The 23,075-nt window shown below is 40.7% G+C and overlaps 1 protein-coding gene across 2 annotated transcripts in view; it reads right to left on the reverse strand.

The window, feature by feature from the left end:
- Positions 1-23,075, reverse strand: part of OCA2 (OCA2 melanosomal transmembrane protein) — a 348,360-nt gene that overhangs the window by 53,175 nt on the left and 272,110 nt on the right. For both annotated transcript variants that reach the window (XM_039319662.1, XM_039319661.1), the window contains 3 exons: positions 17,209-17,268; positions 16,092-16,196; positions 14,737-14,830 (listed from right to left, as the gene is read on the reverse strand). In XM_039319662.1, coding sequence (XP_039175596.1) covers positions 14,737-14,830; positions 16,092-16,196; positions 17,209-17,268 — 259 coding nt within the window. The remainder of the gene's footprint in view (positions 1-14,736; positions 14,831-16,091; positions 16,197-17,208; positions 17,269-23,075) is intronic.

Consider the following 23,075-nt stretch of genomic DNA (forward strand, 5'->3'; position numbering starts at 1 on the left):
AAACAAGAAAAAATATTAACTACCTCAAAATATGAAGGTAGCAGCTAGATAAATTCTTAAAGAAGCAACTGAAAATCTTTCAGACTCAAATCCCAAAAGGAAACTTTAATTCTTTAGAAATCATGCATGAAGAAGAAGCCATCTCCAAATAATCAGGAAAAAATAGGATCTATTCCATTCTACTACAAGGTCCTCTGCATGAATGATTTTTAGATACTTACAAAATTTAAGATTATTTTGCAAAAAAAAAAAAAGAGCCAATCTATCTTCTGCAAGATATTGACAAACTTGAGTGCTACCCTATGCATGGCAAAGCAGACTCAATGAGCCAACATCAGCCAATAGGTCCTTCCTGGAAACTGGCTATTTTAACAGCCTAACAAATCCCTGGAATTAAATTAGAAGAGATATCATAAAATCAATTCACTTATGATCAAAATTGTAGACATATCCATAATCTTTTATCAAGGTGTCAAGCATCACACAAAAATAGTAAGTTTCAATAAAAAGTTTGGTATCAGGCTCTTACATTAAATCCACTGGACAATAATTTAAAAGCTTCTATTATCTTGCTTAAGGAACAATTTAATATGTTAATAGCTGATCAGATTGCAATTAATTTGAGGTATATGAAACATAATATATTTTGCAATGCAAACAAACCTGGTAGGTGGTTGGCTTACCAATTACGAAAGAAACAGAAATCAAGGATTATAGAGAAAATAAATTATAAAGGTAAAGAAGTTTATCAACAAAATTTGATTAAAAGGAGTTTTTTAGATTTTTATTCAAAGTTATATACTAGTGAAAGCATACAAGTTTCAGATATAGAAAAATACTTACAGGAATCGCATTTTCCTAAACTTACTATTGATCAAAGAGATGAGATTAATGGTTTAATTACTTCTGAAGAGATTATTTGGGCAATTAAACAATTAAAAGTTGGTAAGGCTCCAGGTATAGATGGATTAACAGCAATTTACTATAAAATGTTATCTGAAGAAATGATAGAACCATTGAAGGAACTTTTTAATAACATTTTGTTGGGAGCAGAGGTACCTCCATCATGGAGAAGGGCTTTTATATCATTGATTCCGAAGGAGGACCAAGATTTGACCCAGCCCAAAAATTATAGGTCTATATCTCTTCTGAATACAATATTGGCAAATAGATTAATGCGAGTTTTGAAGCAATTGATTCATAGTGATCAATCTGGATTTATAACTGGAAGATATATGAAATATAATGTTAGACAAATTGTTAATCTAATTGAGTATTTAGACAAGAACAATCAAATCCCCGCGGCTTTGATTTTTTTAGATGCTGAAAAAGCTTTTGATCAATTAGATTGGCAATTCTTATTCAGAGTAGTAGAGGAAATGAATTTTGGGGACAAATTTTTATCTTACCTTAAGGCTATATATCAACAACAATCTGCACAAATCATAGTTAATGGGGGATTAACAGAAGCATTTAAAATTGAAAAGGGTACAAGACAGGGATGTCCTTTATCACCGTTGTTATTTGTTTTAACAATGGAGATTTTACTTAACAAAATTCGGGAGTCATCTTGTATAAAGGGAATAAAACTAAATAAGAATGATTATAGGTTGAGAGCTTTTGCTGATGATTTGGTTGTGACATTATCTCAACCGACAGAGTCGGTTAGGGATTTGGTTGAAATTTTAATTCAGTATGGGAAGGTTTCTGGTTTTAAGGTAAATAATAATAAGACTAAAATATTAGTGAAAAACATGTCTATGAAGGAAAAGGATATTATGGTTAAATTAACAGGTTTTGAAATAGTGAGAAAGGTTAAATATTTAGGAGTATATATAACAGCTTCTAATGTTAAATTGTATAAAACTAATTATGAGACATTATGGGTAAAAGTGCAAAAGGACTTAAATGATTGGAAAAAATTACAATTATCTTTGTTGGGGAGAATCTCGGCAGTTAAAATGAATATACGTCCAAAGTTTCTTTTTTTATTTCAGATGATACCTATTTTGAAAAAAGATGCTAATCTGGAGGAATGGCAGAAGGAGATTAACAAATTCATTTGGGCAGGAAAAAAGCCGAGAGTTAAATTCAAAATTATGCAGGATACACGGGAAAGAGGAGGACTAAAGGCACCTAATTTAAAATTGTACTATGATGCGGTGGCTTTAACGCTGATTAGTGATTGGCTCAACTTAACAAATAAAAATATTCTATCTCTTGAGGGATGGGATTTATTATATGGATGATACGCATATTTAATTTATGATAAAAAGTTGATCAGATTTTTAAAACCCATATTTTGAGAAGTGCCTTGTTGCGTGTCTGGAAGAAATATTATAGGTTAAATTATAAAATCCCAATTTGGGGGATTCCTGGACACATGATAGAGGGAGTATCTAGGGGAGTAAATTTGGATAAGATTTCTTACAAGGAATTACTTAGTTTGGTTGGGCAGCATTGGCAATTAAAGCCCTTAACTGAGTTGAAGCAAGAAAATATTGTTATATTCTTGGTTTTATTATAATCAATTGTTAGTGAGGTGGAGTATAGATCAAAAGGTTGGTATCACTTTAGAGGATGTGAATTTGGTAAAACAGACTAAAGATCAAAGTCGAGCTCATATAAAAAGAATTTATAGTGCCTTAATAGAATTGGACTCTGAAACGGAGTTAGTTAAAGATTGTATGGTTAAATGGGCTCAAAATATTCAAGATCCGATTTTATTGGATACATGGGAGACAATTTAGGTTAGAAATGTAAAATTTACACAAGCGCAAAATTTAAGAGAAAATTTTTATAAAATGTTTTATAGATGGCATTTGGATCCCCAAAGGTTGTCTCGCATGTATCCGAATTTACAGCCCAAATGTTGGAGATGTGGACATTTAGATGCAACTTATTTTCATATCTGGTGGACCTGTAGAGATACTAAAGCCTTTTGGATTAAGATTTGGTGGAATATTCAAAAGATTTTTAAGAGAAAGATAAAGTTTACTCCGCAATTATTTTTGTTGGGTATTATTGTAGATTTTGATGTTAAAGAAATCAATTTGATGTTGAATCTTATAACAGCTGCAAGATTATTGGTGGGGCAATATTGGAAGAAAAACTCACTGCCTACTTTGGAAGAATGGATACTTAAGGTGTCTAATTTAGCAGAAATGGCGAAAATCTCCGCCTACTTGAAGGACCATTCACAAGAAAGATACATTATGGTTTGGAGAAGATGGGTTGATTATATTCAAAAGAAATATGAAACTGAAAAGTATTACCTTGCTTTTGAGTAGATTTTAGATAATTATTATTCTTGTTTTAATTTGTTAATATTTGTTTTGAGAAGGAGTTAAAGTGTGTTATGGTTTTGATTGATAGTATAGTTGCTTTATGTTAGTTAGATTATGTTTGTTTATTTGTTACCCTGTAATCAGCTCTGGGAAGTGGGGGGGAAGGGGTGGGGGGTTTATATTGTAATAAATTTGTAAAACTTTTAATAGTAATAAAAAAAAGTTTGGTATCAAGGTAACAGAGATTAAAAAATAAGCCTTCCTTCAGGTAGATGAATGGTCTAGACCAGTGTTTCCCAAACTTGACAATTTTAAGGCATGAGGACTTCAACTCCCAGAATTCCACAACCAGCAACGCTGGCTGTGGAATTCTGGGAGTTGAAGTCCACATGCCTTAAAATTGTCAAGTTTGGGAAACACTGGTCTAGAAACATGAAATATAAATAAAGAGTTCCAAATGTCTAGGTTTGCATAATAGCAGTAGCAATAACACTTAGACTTATATACTGCTTCACAGTACTTTACAGCAGTCTCTAAGCCAGGGGTGTCAAACTGCCGGCCCAGAGGCCGGACGCGTCATTGCAAAACCGCACCCACCCCATTGCCGGCAATGGCAAAAAAGTTCCGATACATAGTGCGACATCAGGTGACGTCGCAAGTTTGACATGTCTGCTCTAAGCAGTTTACTAAGCTAGCCTATTGTCCCCAATAATATGGTTCTTCATTTTACCGACCTTGGAAGGATGGAATGCTGAATCAACCTTGAGCTGGCCAGTATCAAACTCCTGGCAGTCAGCAGAATTAGCCTGCAATACTGCATTCTAATCACTGCGCCACCACAGCCATAAGAGATTATCAATATCAAGGATAGGCTATTAAGCTCATTGTTTAATCAAGGCTTCAATCTGCTTAAATACTTAAGTTCTTTGTACTTCCCACCAACTGCAGCTTATGTTTATGATTTTGTTGAATTCTGATGCTGCAAAGCTTCAGGACCATCAATTGTTGAGCTACCTTCTGGCTCTCTACAAGTTGGTTTTTTGTCTACTTAGGTTGGGAATTATTTACTTTTGTTCAGATCAAAATTCTCAGCATCAGAGTAAAAAAGTACTAGTAAAGAAACATAAATCTTCTGGTCTGAGATACTAGATTCCATGGTCTGGTTTTCTTCTATGAAGATGTCTAACTGAGTCCTGATTAGTTCCTATTTGAGAGATCAATGAAAATGGAGGAATATTGAATAAGAAAATGGAGGAATTACTGTCATGAGCATCTGCAGGAGGAGCACAGAGGCCAAATGATGACACATGCATCATCATCATGCATGTCCCACAATTTAGATATTTGTATTAAATATTAAAATGTAATATGCGATTGCAGCATCACACAGCATCACCATTTTTGTCCTTGTGGTTTGTTACAGATTTCAATGATCTTTGGGACCAGTCAGCTTGGAAAGCATCTTCCTCATTCTCACAACAGAATTCCTTTCTCTTCCCAAAAAGAGATCTAAAAACACTGGTGAAATTATAAGAATGGGGGGAAAAAATCTAAGTACCCACTGAGATATTGTTTCAGCATGCAAGATGCATAATCAGTGGTCTCACAATGCACTAGTCCAATTTTGCAAGAATGAGGTGTAGAGTTGGCTGGGTTCCACTTTATGATACTGAATCATAAATATCATAAACATAAGACCAATGTACAGGTTAATTAAAACTATAACTGTATCTATAATCACCTCAAATGTGGACAGAACTGGTTGAAAAATGAACAGTGCTGAAAAAGACACTATAGATGACTGTTCCAATGATGGTGAAGTAATGATATGTGATACATGGTTAAAACCACTCTATTACATATAACTATGAATTCAGTTAGCTGAAGTATGATACCATGTTTCCCCGAAAATAAGACCTGGTCTTATATTATTTTTGCCTCCAAAAGAGGCTGTAAGGACCCACCCCACTTTGCATCTTAAGAAGACAGAACTCTTGGAATAATTCTTCCAACAGGAATCCTTTATTAAGAGAAGTGGTTGCAGGCATGCTAGACAGGACTTGGGGTTCAAGCTCTTCCATTCAAGGTTTTAAGGGGTTCCCCAGTAGTCCCACCCAATCAACCCCCCTTCCAGTGATAGTTTCAAGTATCACAATTCCACCCCTTTTCTTCTTTCTTCCGTCTGGATGGAGACTTCAGATAACTACATGAAAGGCAAATACTCTCCTTTGGTATGCTAACACTTCGAGGTTACAATAAACACACATTCAACATTCAGCCCTTTGAAGTGTACTGAAGGAAGTGAGGGCCATAAAGCCCCTTTGTTCTCCCCCTTCTCTCCCTCTTATGGCAGAATCCAGAGATGGCAGAATTGGGAGTTTCTATATTTGATAATTAAAGATGAAATATAATTGGATTCTGACATCCGGCCCCTCTTAACAATAAGAGAGATCCACCTGAAAGAAAACACAAGTATAAAATTTAGTCAGGCTTGTTAGGATACTCTGTGTGAAACTTCTTCAATAGCTTCGGGGCTCTGACATGACGTTTATGGACCCACTCATTTTGTGAGGCAGGGAGGTGTTTCCAGGCAACTAGGTACTGAGTTGCCCCATGATATCTCCTAGAATCCAGGACTTCCTTTATTTCGAAGTGTTGTTCACCCTCCACCATGAGTGGAGGTGGTGGTGGGGGGATTTTTGGCCGTAGATGTGACTGATGCTCTCTTTTCAGCAAGCTGCAATGAAAAATTGGGTGTATTTGCCTGAGGTTTTTGGGTAATTCCAATTCTACTGTTACTGGATTTATGATTCTTTTAATTGGAAAAGGTCCTATATATTTTGGTCCAAGTTTTTTACAGGGCTGTAGGGACTTTAGGTATTTTGTAGATAAGTACACCATTTCTCCTATAATGAATGGTGTAGGCTCAACCCTTTTTTTATCGGCTTGTGCTTTGTATGCCCGCCTAGCTTCATCTAGTGATTTTCTGACTATTGGCCAGGTGTTTTGTAGGTTTTCCATCCATTCTTTCAGTGAAGGGATCGTTGGTTCTTTTGGGGTTAACTCTGGCATAGGGTTGAAACTTTGACCGTTGGCTATTTGAAAAGGAGTGTAGCCTGTGCTGGAGTGGACTGCATTATTGTAGGCAACTTCTGCAAAAGGAAGTAAGTCCGTCCAATCACTCTGTTGGAAATTTAAAAAACATCTCAAATATTGCTCAAGTACCGACTGGCAGCGTTCCGCTTGTCCATCTCCTTGAGGGTGGTGGCTAGATGTCAATCCCTGAGTGGTCCCTAAGAGGGATAAAAATTCCTTCCAAAATGCAGACGTAAATTGCACTCCCCTATCAGAGATGATGCGTTGGGGTGCCCCGTGCAATCTGTAAATGTGCTGGATGAAAAGTTTTGCTAAGGCCTTTGCAGTGGGAATTTTTTGGCAAGGGATAAAGTGCACCTGTTTGGAAAATAGGTCCGTGACTGTCCAGATAACAGTATTCCCATTGCTTTCTGGCAATTCCACTATAAAATCCATGGCTATTTCCCTCCAGGGGGCTGAGGGACTTGCCACTGGTTGTAATAGCCCTGGCGATTTCCCTTGCAACCTCTTTGCTGATGCACAGGTTGGGCAGCTGGCAACATAACTTTCTATGTCCTTTTTTATTGATGGCCACCAAAATTGCCGTTTAATTAAGTGTAAAGTTTTTACAAATCCAAAATGCCCTGCTGATTTTGTGTCATGGCAAAGGTGCATGAAAGTTAGTCTTTGAGTTGTTGGTATATATAACTTTTCCCCTACCCAAGGCAACCCGTCTCTCATTGTGCACACATGTTTGTTTTTCTGGAACCAGTCATCTGTTTCCAAACTTTTTCTGAATTCAATCCCAGTTTGGCTGTCCAGTTGTGGTTTTATTTTGGCTTGGGTTCTTGTGGTTACTGGTGCTGCCAGTTGTGACTCTGCCATTATTGGTCTAGAGTCTGTGGTTCGTGCGCTGTTATATTGAGGCATGCGAGATAGTGCATCTGCCAGGAAGTTCTTTCTTCCTGGTAAATGTTTGAGCTTAAATTGGAATTGGTGAAAATGCTGGGACCAGCGGGCTTGTTTGGGATTGAGTTTCCTGGAAGTTTTCAGGGCTTCTAAATTTTTGTGATCAGTCCACACCTGGAAGGGGATTTTGTTGCCTTCCAGGAACTGTCGCCACGTGAGTAATGCCCAACGTATCCCATAAGCCTCCTTCTCCCATACGGGCCAGCGCTGTTCTGTTTCCGTGAGTTTCTTGGATGTATATGCACAGGGTTGCAATACTGTATCATCATTTTCTTGTAATAGCACAGCCCCCACTGCCACATCACTTGCATCTGCCTGTATTATGAAGGGCTTGTCCATGTCTGGGTGCCTTAGTACTGGTTCGGCAGAAAAAAGTCTCTTTAGTCTCTCAAACGCTGCTTGGCACTCCATTGTCCATGTTAGTGGCTGGCTAGGTTTTACTGAGGATGTCCCTTCGTTTTTAGTAAGTTAGTGAGGGGCAAGGCTATCTGTGCAAATGAGGGGATGAATTGGCGGTAAAAATTTGCAAAGCCCAGGAAACTTTGTAGTTGCTTTCTTGTGCGGGGTGGTGCCCAATTTAGTACTGCTTTGACCTTCTCCGGGTCCATTTCAATACCCTGTGGGGATATGCGATAGCCTAGGTAGTCTATCCTTTCCTGGTGGAATTCGCATTTTGAGAGTTTGGCATATAGGTGAGCGGCTCGCAGCTTCTTTAAAACCGCTCTGACAAGTTTGACGTGTTCTTCTTTTGTTTCAGTAAAGATAAGAATGTCGTCCAAGTAAACAAGGACCCCCTTAAATAGGTGCTCCCTTAGAACGTCATTGATTAATTGCATAAAGACTGCAGGGCCCCCTTGTAATCCAAATGGCAAGACTTTGAATTGATAGCACCCCATGGGGCAGTTAAATGCAGTCTTCCATTCGTCCCCTTCCTTAATTCTCACGCGATAGTAAGCTTCCCTTAGGTCTAGTTTAGAAAATTTTTCCCTTTCGATAGGTGTGACAGCATGTCTTTCATGAGGGGCAGCGGGTATAGGTTGCTTTCACTGATTGTATTCAGGGCCCTATAATCCACGCATAAACGTAAAGAGCCATCCTTCTTCTCTCTAAAAAGGACCGGGGCAGCCACTTTAGGCTTGGCTGGCTCAATGAAACCTCTCTCTAGGTTTTTTTTTATAAATCTTTCCATTTCCTCCTTCTCCTTTGGGCTCATGGAGTATAATCTGGGCTTTGGGAGTTTTGCCCCAGGCTTGAATTCAATGGTACAGTCTGTGGGTCGGTGGGGGGGAAGCTCATTCGCCCTCTCCTCACTGAAGACTTCAGCAAGGTCCCTATATTCCTCTGGTATTTCTGTTAATCTTTTTTCCTCTCCTATGGATGCTTTTTCTATTCTTGATTCTGGTAGCCTCCCTTGGGGTTTTAAGTCCATAGGGTCCCCCTTCGGGAATTTGATTTCTGTCGTCCTCCAATTTACCCAGGGGTTCCATTTTTTCAACCATTCCATCCCTAGAATCATTGGGCATTCCGTACCTGGGGTCACCACAAACGTTAAGTCCTCTTCATGGTTGCCCAGGGAGAGGTGTATTGGCAGAGTGGCTAGGGTAGCTGGCATCCCCCCTGCTATGGATCCATCTAGCTGGCCAAATGAGATTGGTTGTTCCAGTCTCCTGGATGGGATGCCCAGATTCCCCACTAGTGTTGGGCTAATAAGGCAGCGGGTGCAGCCAGAGTCTATTAAGGCTTTCACCTTCACAGCTTCGGGCATGGGGGGGATTAATATAGTCACTGTTTTGAAGATGGGTGTGATGCGTCCACTTACCAGGGGTTCGCCTTCCGAGCTGTCATCTGAGGCATCCACCGTCCCTGTGGTGTAGGCTGGAGTTCTTTCCCCTTGGTGAGCAGAGGTGGGGGTTTCTGCAATTTCCATCATTCTCATGGCTGTTTCTTTTGGCTTAGCTGAATACTCTCTGGGTTTGTTGATTGGGGATCTGTCTGGGTTGTGCTGGGGGGCCTTTGAGCGGCATTCTACAGCTCGATGCCCTTCTCTTCCGCACTTGAAACACCCCATTTGCTTCTTGGCTGTATCCGATGATTTCACCGGTTGGTGTGTCAGCTCAGGCGGGGGGCGGCTCCATTGTTTTCTTCGGCGGTGCCTCTTCAATATGTCGATCTCTGCTTCCTCTGCCAAGACGTACCATTCCTCAAGTCGATGTGGGTCCCCTCGGGGCAGGCAAGCATCATATAGATCATAGTTTAGTCCGTCTTTGAAATGGCCAAGGAGGATGTCTTCTGGCCAATTCAGTTTGCTGGCAATGGCCCGGAATTCTTGTGTATACTCGGCCACTGGGCGTTTGCCTTGCCTCATCGTTGTTATTCTTTCACGGGCTTTGCGATCAGCCAGGGGGTCTTCAAATCGTCTTCTCAAAGAGGACATGAAACGGTTGAAGTTACTGAGTTCTGGGGCATTGGAGTCATGCAAGTTCACTACCCAATCTGCAGCTGGTCCATCCAGGGCAGATTGCACGATCCGGATGCGGGCTTTGTCGCTGGGAATGTCCTGCCCATATTCCTCCATGTAGCTGAGGACTTGGGTTAGGAAAAACCCCAAGCGTGTTGGCTCCCCTTTGAATTTCACCTCCAACGGTGGACGTCTTGGAATGGATCGGTGCCTCCGTTGTGGGTGGTAGTGTCTTCCGTCCAGATTGCCATCTGTGGTCCGGTAGGGGGTGGGGGCTCCTGGATCAGTAGATGTCCCTGGGGTTGCAGGTTCCACGTCCCCCTCGGTGTCTCTCCCTTTGCGGCTCCAGGAACTGGGGCGGCCGTAGGGCTCAGTATTCTCCTCTCCTAGGGAGCTGAGAGTTCTCTTCATCAGGTCAATAGCTTTCTCTAGGATCCAGTCTGAGTACGGTGCCCAGCTTCCTCCCTCTTCACTTGCGTGCAGGGATTTCTCCATCTCCTGCTTCCATTCTGGTTGCTTGGTCCCCCGTCTCAGGGTCACCTTTCTTGATTCCTTTCCCCACTCACTTTTCTTTCCAACGCCCATCGACCAGCGAGGCTTGTGGTCATGTGTCTCCACCACTTCTTCTCCTGAGGAATCTGGCCTCTCGGATTCCAACATCTGGCAAGGTTCCAACTGGGTCAGCGGCTCTCTTTCCAGGGAGTTTTCCCCCTCTCTTGCTCCATTGTCTGACATGGTAAATTTTTGCAAAATCCCCCGGCAAGGGTCTCCCTTCCAGGTGGATTAATTTTGCAAGTCCTGTCTAATGTAAGGACCCACCCCACTTTGCATCTTAAGAAGACAGAACTCTTGGAATAATTCTTCCAACAGGAATCCTTTATTAAGAGAAGTGGTTGCAGGCATGCTAGACAGGACTTGGGGTTCAAGCTCTTCCATTCAAGGTTTTAAGGGGTTCCCCAGTAGTCCCACCCAATCAACCCCCCTTCCAGTGATAGTTTCAAGTATCACAATTCCACCCCTTTTCTTCTTTCTTCCGTCTGGATGGAGACTTCAGATAACTACATGAAAGGCAAATACTCTCCTTTGGTATGCTAACACTTCGAGGTTACAATAAACACACATTCAACATTCAGCCCTTTGAAGTGTACTGAAGGAAGTGAGGGCCATAAAGCCCCTTTGTTCTCCCCCTTCTCTCCCTCTTATGGCAGAATCCAGAGATGGCAGAATTGGGAGTTTCTATATTTGATAATTAAAGATGAAATATAATTGGATTCTGACAGAGGCACTAGGTCTTAATTTTTTTCTCCACACCTGACTCATCTCACCATGGTGGCCTGCATGGCTGCCACATCACTTCTTCTGCAGCTGCTTTTATCCACTCACAGCAGGATGGTGCCACTGCCATGAGGCTTGGCAGGTGAGGGGGGATCTGCCCCACATGCCCTGCTTACAATGCCGCAGACTCCCATAGCCAGGCCTCCCAGGCTGCCCCACTTGTTCTGCAGCCACTTTCGATCACTCGCAGCAGGATGCCACATTGTGCATTGCGCACACCAATGCCACTGCTATGAGGCTTGGCAGATTCCCCCCCCCCACGATCTGCCCAAATGCCACCTGCTTTCCAGCTCTGCCACATTTCTCTGCCGCCACAGAGCTGGGGAGCTTGCTGCATCACCACCCAGATGCTCTCGCTTCCCCCAAGCATTTCTTCACTAACCTGATTTCCAGTTCTGTCGTGTTTCTCTATCGCATTTCTCCATCATGTTTCTCCACCCCCACATGCAGGGAAACAAAAGAAGTTTGTGGGACCAAAAATAAAGTTTGATCAGACCTTCCAACTTCACAAGATCTTGCTTTTTTTGCAAGAAGTTGGAAGGTTTGATTGAACATTTTTTTTAGCCCCACAAACTAGAGAAATGCAATGGAGAAACACTATGGAGAAATATAATGGAGATGGAAATCAGGTTAGCGAAGAAATGTTTGGGGAAAGCAAGGATATCTGGGCGGTGGTGCGATAAGCTCTCCAACTCCACGGTGGCGGAGAAATGCAATGGAGCTGGAAAGCAGATGGCAAGGCAAACCCCCCAAGGGTGCCAGGTGCTGAAATGGGCCTGTCTCTCTCCAGCAGCTGCCCAGGCCCGCCAGAGGGAAGGCCGGCATCTACTGAAATGCGGAAGCATTCTGGCTCTGGCAGGGAAGGGGCAGCCAGCATGAGCGTTCCCCCTGCCACTTTGGTGGCTATATGGGCAGAGCTGTGAAGTGGGCCAGGGGGGCGAAAGCACCAGCAGTCTGGCTCAGAAGGGGAATGAAAGGGAAAAGGCAGTGGTCTTAACTAGGGCTTATTTGGCGGGTAGGGCTTCTATTAGGCCCACCCCCCCAAAAATCAAACTAGATCTTATTTTCAGGGAAACATGGATTTGAACAAGGGCAGTGCTAGTGATGATGTCTACCAGCTCCTAGTAGACAAGAACATTCATTTATGTTGTGTCATAAGATGACTGAGAAATAACTTCGTACTACAGTGAGGAGTGCAAGGAAGAAAAGCATTGTGAATATCCAGCCATTTGGGCCCCAGGCAATTTTGAGCAAAAAAGGAACTTTTGCTGATAACAATTATACCCAGTTAAGAATACTGAAAATTGTGGCTTATAATAACTGCTGTGTTGCATCTGAGAAAGCCAAGGCAGATGAGATTGAAGTAGGAGAAGACAACCATAGGTTAGCAGACACTGCCTAAAGGACTATCTGCATTCAAGAGGCAAATGTTCTGGATTATACTCTTCAGAAACAAAACTAATGATATGGCTTGCAACACTTGAGAATATTGTCTGCAACATCAGGATGAGAGTGTCCAATACAGATAGAAATTGTAAAATAATACTATCCCTAATACCATTCTTTTTTTTAATAAATATTTTATTAAATTGTATAAGGGTAAAGGGGAAGTGGGGTCAATAAGGGTATGACAAGGGGTAACAAGCAAAAAAGGTTAGACCAGGGGAAGGGATAAGTACAATAGTGGGGTTGTCCCCCACAATAAGTCAATGCTTCAGCAAGTAAACCCGTCCGGGTATACATATTCAATCATAGTAATTAATATAAAATAGCAATACTTAATATAATATTACTAATATATTACTAATTAATTATAATAACTTTAACACATTAATATGTTACTTATTGGTTATAATTACTTATTGTTAAAATCACAAATAAAAAAGAAGAAAAATTCATAGGAATAAACATGTAATTTAAATACAAAATATCAATTATCCCATTAAATTTCATATCATTTTCTCATTCTATCGTATTGCTAACCATTGGTAAAAATTATCCCATGTTTTAAAATAGATTGAGTCTTCTTTCTCTTTCATTTCTAAAGTTAATCTGTCCATTTCTGCACATTCGAGTATTTTTCTTATTATAATCTGGTCAGATGGTAGATTTTCATTTTTCCAGAATTGGGCAAATGCTATTCTTACAGCTGTTAATATATGTAATATTAAGTACTCATTCTCTTTTCCATAATTAAATCCTAATATTCCTAGCAAACACAATTCCGGTTTAAATTCTATCTTTATTTTAATCATCTTTTCTAATCCCATATGAATCTTAAACTAAAATTTCTTAGTGTTAGGGCATATCCACCAGAGATGATAATAAGTGCCTGATTTTTGTTTACATTTCCAACAAATATTTGATACATTTTTAAAAAATTTCTCTAGTCTAACTAGTGTCATATGCCATCTATAAAACATTTTATATAAGTTTTCCTTATATGCAGCTGCTTTAGTACATTTAAGATTTTGATCCCAAAGTTTTTGCCAATCTTCTAAGTCTATAGAATAACCAAAGTTCCTTGCCCACACTATCATTGTTTCTTTTACTTGTTCTTCTTCCATCTTTCAGCTTAACAAAAATTTATAAAGTTTCTTGATCAGATTTTCATCTGTTTTTAAGAGTATTTTATCTAATGATGTCTATTCTTTGTAGAATCCCATTAATTTTACATCTTTCTCATATCTTGTTTGAATTTGCAGGTAAGACCACCATGTTAAATCGATACCATGTTGTTGAAGAACTTGCCTGTCTTTAAGTTCTCCATCTTTATCTAAAATGTCTTTATACAGAACAAGTTTGTCATAGTTAATTTGAATTTTTCTAATAAAAAAGAAACTTTAAAATAGTCCCAATTAAATTTCTTTCTTAGTAATGGAGCCTGTGTGGGAGGGGGGGAGAAAAAGCCCTCCTCCTTCCTCCCTTCAAGCTTCCAGCTTTAGTTAAAGACAGGTTATTTATCTCAAAAGAAAATCCACTTTCCACAAAGAGCAAAAGTATAGTCTCACCCGGACTGGCTGCTTGCTTTCAAAATCTGCTGTTTTCTGTCTCTGAAGATCAGCTGCTAATGGTGACTTGCATAAATGCGATCCGCCCTTCTTTTGCTGGTTCCAGGGGTTGCTTTGGGTTCGGATAGCTGGCTACCACCGGCTCATGTTTTCCAAAGGTTCGCCCTTCAGCAGCTACCCCTCCAGGGTGGCTTTTAGCCCAAACGGGCTCACCGGCGAAGGAATTTCGGACCCAGGGAACGGATGATCGTTCCCCAGGGTCTACAGTCAGCAAGGTCACTGGAAATCCTCTCCCTAATACCATTCTTAATACCATTATTGACCAGACCAGTGAAATCAAGCACGAAGTCAATTTCAGTCCCACTTTCTAAAGAGTTACTATCTCTTTGAGGATATAAAAATACTGATTACATGTACTAAAAGGTTATATTTTAAAAAAATGAATATTTTTAAATGTGCAACTTGACTATTTATGGATCACATTTTAGTTAACTACAAAAGTGTTTAATCTGACTGAAAAATTAACACCCTAAATTTAGTGTGTTGCTTTAGCTCTCACTGGTAATGTACATTTCTTCAAACTATCATCATTACAGCTTACCTCCAAGACAGGCACCTATGGCTAATGCAAAGATCAGTGGTTTTACAGGTAAATTAACCTCAGGATCTTGACTTAGATTGAGAAGTACAGGAATCTACAAAAGGTACATTAAAATAATAAATAGTAAGAGAAACAATATGACTAAGATTAAAGATGATAACCAGTTACAGTGAAAACAAGAAACTTGATTTCTAACTTCTTTTAAAAGTGCTTGGTACAATTGTCCTGGGATGAGATGAGTGTTCATGTAAGTGCCCTTCATCTAAGTACTTTTATATATGGAAATTAGCATAAAGATAAAGGTTACTCTAGATTTTCCCTTGAGAACTGCAGGGGATTTTAAAAACAATCCCACCAAAACCACAAAAGCACAAAAAATATTAGATCCAAAGATAGATCAATCTGGATTTTTGCCAAAAAGGCAGTTAAGGGGCAATGTGAGAACTATTTTGAATGTCATTGAATATTTACAATACCACCAAGAAAAAGAAACAAAGATGATATTTTTGCACAAAGAGCAAGTTTGACAGCTTAAATTGGGTCATTATGTTTAAAGTTTTGGAAAATATGGACTTTCTTCCCAAAGAAAGTTATACAACTCAGTAAACTGATATCATTGTCAATAGAGATTTATTGCTAACAAAGAGTTAAAGGGAGACTGGTATAGCTATTTGTTATTTAACTCTTTGTTAGCAATCCAAAGATTTAGCATATAAATTAGCAGTACTGACTGCTCTCTGTGGATAGCCCTAGATGGGGCTGATACAGGCAAAAGATTAACACTCTAAAGATAGAATCTCTCAAATATTCTTTCTTTTTTAAAAAAAAAAGAGAGTCAAAGTGTTCCATAATGTAAAGGTCACCACTAGGAATGCATGTGTCCACTCCACTGCCTTCACCTCCTATGTGATGGGGACCCTCAGCAAGGACCCTTCCCTTCAAGAATGCACATGCCAATTCTATGGCCATCTTCAAAAAGGGAAAATAGAAGGACCAAAAGGGTTGCAGAGGGTTATCAATATCTGAAAAGATTCTAGATCAAATAAAAATAACTTCATCTCTAAGCACTTGAAAACCACACAGTAATGGATTTATTAGCACGGATTTGTCAAAAAGAAACATTGTCAGACTAATCTCATTTTATTTATTTCTTAATGAAGTATGGGAATTGCTATGGTAACTTTAACATCTCAGAGCATTAACGTAAGAGCCCCCTTGGCAATAAAGTAGCTGGGGATGTGGAAATTAATATCTGAAAGTACCAAAGAAAAATGTACAGTGACCTAAACATCTAGTGACGTGCAGATACTCTATGTTATATATCTAACAGAAGGATGCAAAGACAAAGGACTTACCATTGTAGCAGTGAATGGAATATTGTCAATTAGAGATGATGCCAATGCAGAGACCCACAGAATTAAAATAATAGCAACTGTCAAGCGTTGCTCTTCAGGGACCACCTGGAAGGCAGGCAGGACAGAAAGGAAGAATTAAATAGATGGCCTTTTTCATGAAAGCAATTATTTTGCAAATAAGAATGTCATTGATTTATCCTTCTATAACTCATGTTAAAATTCTGCAGATTTGTATATAACTCAATGTTAGATAGGTCAACTTTATTATGTCTTTGAGCAGCATAGTAGAAGTTATTGTTTTAAAATGTTTTGTTTTAAAACTCAAATTCAAATATGTACATAAAAATAGCACAACTATCTGATTCAGTAGAAATAAGAAAAAAAGAAATAGATAGAAAAATGTCTATCTATAAAATTAGATAGAAATTATATTCTGTGTTCCAGCTGTGCTCCAAATAGTTTGAGAGGGGAATTAGTCCAAAAGTTATATTTATTTCCCCAAAAAATTGCTCTGAGATTCCAAATAAGCCACATAGATGCTCATAGATGATCAAAATCTTGGGGGGCTGTGACCGAGGGCTTAATTTGTGACTATCTGCCACCTCCCTCAAAAAACAAAAATCAGTTACTCTTCAAGGGAATCATTATGATTGGTAAAGAAGCAAAATTACTGTCTTTTTTGTTACAAACTGCTATTCTGCAGCTGTTCTTCTACATTGTTGCAGCTACTTTGGAATTATTTTTCATAAGTTTTTAAATGCTCATGATGTGTTTCCACATTAAATATATTCACAGGTCCAAAAGATTGTAAGAGGCTCTCCTACAATCAAGGGTTTAAGCTTGATTCCCTTTCCTGAGAGGAACAGTAGTTTTTGAATAACAACATCCAGATCAAGTATTGGGGCTTTTTTTTAAAAAAAAAAAATCCCTTATTCCCAAGTTCTATCTTCTAATAATTAATCTAAGAGGAAAAACCCCAGGATTTCACTGCATGGCTTGCCTTTGAATCTAGGACTGTATCTCTGACAGTAGAACATAATCATTAATTTAGTACCATAAACATGAAAAAATATAATTTATCCTTTTTAAATTTTAAAAAATGTATTGTAAACTATACCTTTATCAACAAAGCTGTTTGTTCTCCTATGTATTCTATTAAATGAAGATGAGCCAAAGCCTAATTTAAAAAAAGAAAGAAATGAAATGAAATAAATTCAGCAAATAAAATATGCATTCTAAATTATTAGGCAAAATTGCCCACTTGCAGTAAATTACTAATCCAACAAGTTTTTAAAAACAGTGGTTACACATCAAACAAAAGTTAGTAAAATAAAACCTGGGTTCTCTCTCTCTTCCCAGTAATTAAAACAAACATTTGTTATTCCTTCAAGAAAGACTGATTTAAATCTTCATTTAATATTGATTCAGATGTTTAATGAATAGAATAGAATAGAGCTTAAAAGGATCTTGGAGGTCTTCTAGTCCAGCTCCCTTCTCAACCAGGAGAATCTATATCATCTCAGACAAGTGATTGTCTAGCCTCTTTTTAAAAATCTCCAGTGATGGAGTGCCCACAATTTCTGGGGCAAGCTATTCCACTGGTTAATTGTCCTCAATGTCAGGAAGTTTCTCCTTAATATCAGGTTGCTTCTCTCTTTGATCAGTTTCCAACCATTATTTCTTGTCCTGCCCTCTGGTGCTTTGGTGAATGTGACCCTCTCTTCTTTGTGGCAGCCCCTCAAATACTGGAATACTGCTATCATGTCTCCCCTATTTCTTCTTTTCTTTAGACTAGCCCAGGGGTCGGCAACCTAAAAAAGTGAAAGAGCCACTTGGACCCGTTTCCCTCACAAAAAAAAACCCTGGGAGCCACAAAATGTGCGCATGCATTTGCGCATGCGCATGCATGCACACTCACGTAATGCAGCTTGATTGAAGAGTGGAGCCTAAGGCGACACATGCACTAGCCCTGCTCTGGTATGGATGACTCTGCCGTCCTGGCTTCTCCTCCCCTTGGAAAAGACTGCTCTCTCCCCTTTGCTGAAGTGGCGAGCGGGGGGGATTGCCTTGGGCATAGCAGGGCTGCTGGAGGCTGAGGCCCCCAAAAGCGCTGAGCAGGCTATCTTCCATAGCGGTGGGAAGGTGACCGCGGGAGCAACAGCCTGTTCATCTCCCCCGGCGGTAACTGTGCAGCCATCTGGTGGTATTTACATGGCCTTCTATGTGACTGAGATAGGCAGCACTGCCCCGCTTCGCACCTCCCCAGTTTCCCCAGAGCAGAATTGGGGCCGCACCAAAGGAGCCAGCTGAAAGTGGTGCCTTGGACTACCCCTCCGAGGACGGCACTTTGGAGGAAGGCCAGAGCACGGCACCCTTGCCAGAGAACTAGTCAGCCCCACTAACTAACATGTGAACCCCACGCTAAGAACGGCCTTGCCTAAACTAAGCTCAATCGGACAGGAAAGTTCCAATCTGATGGAGGCTCCTGCAAAGTCAGCTCGGTCATTGGGATCACGCAGTTCAGTGGGCTTCGCCCCCCCCAAGCTATTAATTCAGAACCAGGCAGCGCTTGGCTTGCAATCGGTTGCACAAAACAGGTGGTAGGACAATAGTAGGACGTTAGAGCCGCCAACTCTGGTCTCTAACCGGGCGGGTGGGTGGGTGGGTGGGTGGGCGGGCGGGAGAAACCCTGAAACCTTTTGCATTCCTTTGCAAAGAGAAGACGCTGGTGGTGCATGGCCCGGGGGGGGGGGAAAGACAGCTCCGGAGGGAGGCAGCCACGCAGCCAGAAGCCAGCGGTTCCAGCGGAGCAGCACAGGAGACCTACTGGTTGGTGTGGGAGGCTCCAGCATTGCCGGTGAGCAAGGCCTGACATCCGCAGCCCAGTTCCGCACCCCGACCAGCTGGACTGGCTTTCACTTCTTCTTTGCAAACGAACGCAAAAGGTTTCGGGGTTTTGCTCGATGCTTAGTTCATGCTGCCCAGCGTCTGCCTGCCTGCCTGCCTGCTTGCAGGCCTCCGTGCTCCTTCCCCGAAGCATGCAATTGCTCAGAGCCCGTCCCAAAAGGTGCTGCTTCCCTGGCAGGAGCCGAGTTTGCAAGCCTTGTTGGCAAGCTGAGAAAACTGAAGGTCCAGAGGATTCCCTCCTGTTGCGGAGCTGCAGTGCCTGGCCCCGGGCTGACAGGGGAGGGGGTGGGGTGGGTATCCATGGCCTAAAAAGTCCTCCAGGACAGGCTTGGGGCCAGCCCTCTTTCCCCGGCCGCAGGAGAAGGGAAGGCGCAGGCTCTCCACCCAGGTGGGCAGGCGAGAAAAACCCTGAAAGCAGGAGGGAATCCTCCGGACCTTCAGTTTTCTTGGCTTGCCAATGAGGCTTGCAAACTCGGCTCCTGCCAGGGAAGCTCCTTCCCCGAAGCATGCAATTGCTCAGAGACCGTCCCAAAAAGTGCTGCTTCCCTGACAGGAGCCCCTCAAATACTGGAATACTGCTATCATGTCTCCCCTATTCTTTTCTTTAGACTAGGCCAGTGGTTCTCAACCTTTCTAATGCCGCGACCCCATAATACATTTCTCCATGTTGTGGTGACCCCCAACCACTTATACATCACCGGGTGCCAGGGGCGTGGCCAAAGAAAAGGGGAAAAAAATGGTGGACAGCCTTGTTTGGCGACTCCCATGAAATGGCCGTTCGACCCCAAATGGGGTCCCGACCCACAGGTTGAGAACCACTGGACTAGGCAAATCCAAGTCCTGCAGCCATTTTTCATATGTCTTAGTCTTCAGCTCTTCTCTGAATTTTTTCCAGATTCTAAACATCTTTTTTCTGATATGGTGACCAAACTTGGTTGCAGTATTCCAGGTGTGGTCTTACTAGGGTTTTATAAAGTGGTACTAATACTTCGCGTGTTCTTGATTCTATGCCTCTGTTTATACAACCCAGGATTGTGTTAGTTTTTTTAGCTGCTGCTGCACACTGCTGGCTCATATTCTAGTGATCATCCACTAGGACTCCAAGGTCCCTCTCACAGTTAATGTTTTTAGCCAGGTCTCGACTGATCTGTACTTGTACCTTTGATTTTTCCTGCCTAAATGTAAGACTTTGTTTTTTTTCCACATTGAAACTAATTTTGTTGGATAGGGCCCATTGTTCAAGTTTGTCAAGATCTTTCTGGATCCTGAGTTTGTCTTTGGGGTGTTGGCTACTCCTGCCAGTTTGATGTCATCTGCAAATTTGATGAGTTCCCCTTCAATTCCTTCACCTAAGTCATTGATGAAGATATCAAAGAGTACTGGGCCTAAGACGGAACCTTGTGAGACCCTGCTGCTTACTTCTCTCCATGTGGATGTAGTGCCGTTGAGGACTACTCAAGTACGGTTTGCCAGCCAGCCATCTGGTGGTGATGTTGTCTATTCCAACTTTTTCTAGCTTACCAAGGAGTAGGTTGTGGTCTACTTTATCAAATGCCTTACTGAAGTCTAAGTATACTACATCGACGTATATCACTGGTCTATTAGTTTAGTCACTTTGTCAAAGAATGAAATAAGATTGCTTTGGCATGATCTGTTTTTAACAAACCCGTGCTGGCTATTAATTATAACTTTGTTTGCTTCCAGTTGTTTGCAGATGTTTTTTATTATTATTATTATCTTTTCTAGGATCTTCCCAGGTATTGATGTTAAACTGATTGGCCTGTAGTGTCATGGGTCCAATTTTTTTCCCTTTGTTGAAGATGGGAACCACATCAGCCCTTTTCCAACCCTCAGGTACTTCCCTGGTGGTCCAGGATTTTTGAAAGATGTGATGCAATGGTTCTGAGATAACATCTGCCAGCTCCTTCAGAACTCCGGGATGTAATCTGTCAGGCCACAGTGATTTATATTTGTCAAGGTTGAATAGGTCTTCTCTTACCATTTTCCTGCTTATTTTAATTTTTGTTTCTAATTTGTCTATTGCAGTGTTGTTGTTGTTTTTGGTATATTGGGCTATAGTTTCTTTTTGTGTGAAGACTGATGCAAAGTATGAGTTAAGCAGCTCTGCTTTATCCCTATTGCCTGTTATTTCCTTGCCACTTTCTCTCTTTAGTGGACCTACAGTTTTCTTGGCTTTTTTTTTTGTTGTTGTTAATATGTTGGAAGAAACTTTTTTTATTATCCATGATTTCTGTTGTAAGTCTTTGTTCGTTCTGAGCCTTTGCTTTCCTGACTTCATCTTTGCATGTTCTGGCTGTCTGCTGATAATCAGCCTTAATTATATGCCCCTTTTTCCATTTTTTCCATTTGTCCTTTTTGTCTGACAAAAAGAGAGATCTTTGTGCAGCCATGCTGGTTTCTTCTTGAATTTCTTGTTTTTCTTTATCAGTGGTATTGTGCTGGATTGGGCTGTTATGATCACATTTTTCAGAATTTCCCATGCTTCTTGGGTTGTTTTCCCCTTTAGGATTTTCATCCATGGGATCTTTCCTAGGTTCTCTCTGAGTTTATTAAAATCAGCTCTTTTGAAGTTCAAGATACAGTACCAGTTGATTTGTTTTCTGTTGCTAGTGTTTGCGTTATATTAAATTCCAGTATGATGTGGTCACTTTCACCCAAGGTTCCAGCAACTTCAACTCTCTCTATTACTTCTGCTCTGTTAGTTAGAATTAAGTCCAGTGTGGCTTTACATCTAGTTCCATCCTCCACCTTTTAGATGACAAAGTTGTCAACTAGATTGGTTAGGAATCTGTTTGATCTCCCACTCGCTGCACAGTTTGTCTCCCAGTTGATATCTGGATAGTTGAAGTCTCCCATTATTACTGTGGTATGCTTCCTACATACATTTGTTAACTGGTTGGTAAAGAGTTCATCTATTTCTTCTGATTGGTTGGGTGGCCAGAGCATGCACAGTCTTATTGCACTGAGTTAACCCAGGAGTAAATATAGTAAACAGTGGTTTGTATTAAATGTGGTTTATATTACACACTATCTACAAATATACACTAGGAACAAAAAACATACATGTGGTGATACTTCCGCAAACTCCAATACACCGCAATTACAGCAGAAAACAGATGAGAGAGAGAGACTCCAGCAAAGCCTTCCCTTTTATATTCAGGCTCTTAAAGGGATACACACACCTGCTGAGTCATTCCTATGATTGCATCATCCATCTTACATTACATTACATCATTACATAAGCTGTTTAGCCTTTAAATAAGTTTCCTGACACTCCTCCCATTTAAAGCTAAACAGCTGTTAAACCAAATGCTTTTACATTGATGCCTGCTTGCATTTAAACACTTAGACAGCATATCGACTTGAACAATTGAACAATTTGTCTCTGTATACATTCCTGCTTTTTACTGCAATTAATTATTGTATCCTTTCATTTACCCTTTTCTACTTTAGGTAATGATAACTTTTCTTGATAATTATGGGTCCATACCTTATACTATATGCTCTAATCCCACTTGCTGTGAACTGATCAGGAGGTACACCTTTATTGTTACATTCAGACCTCTTCGGGATCATCTGTTCCTGTGTTTCTATGACTTCTCTTTTTATCTCAGGTCTATCCTCATCTATCCCTGCTATTTCTGACCTACTATCCTGTTCTTCCTTCATTGGGTTCTGTGTAGCCTCTCCTTCCTGAGAACCAACGCTACTTGTTGGCATGAATACTTCAGTGTTAGCATGCACCCTGTCCCAATTATTTTGCTCTGTGAAACTAGCAGACCTTGATATCACAACCTTCCTAGTTCTAGCTGAAAATCTATATCCCTTGGAACCTGGCTCATTTCCCACAAACCTAAGTTTTCTGGCCTTTTTCTGTCCTTCTGATGCCTTTGGGGATATGCACCCAGGCATAACTGCCAAATGTCCTTAGGTGAGCTAATGAAGGTTTACTTCCATACAACATGTAATATGGAGTTTCATTGATAGCTATACTCCATACCCTGTTCACTAAATAATTGGCTGTTTTTATGGCTTCTCCCGAGTATGTGTTACTCA

This window comes from Crotalus tigris, unplaced genomic scaffold (genome assembly GCF_016545835.1).
Source record: "Crotalus tigris isolate CLP2741 ecotype Arizona unplaced genomic scaffold, ASM1654583v1 scf7180000023606.2106662, whole genome shotgun sequence".
In the NCBI taxonomy this organism is placed as follows: domain Eukaryota; kingdom Metazoa; phylum Chordata; class Lepidosauria; order Squamata; family Viperidae; genus Crotalus; species Crotalus tigris.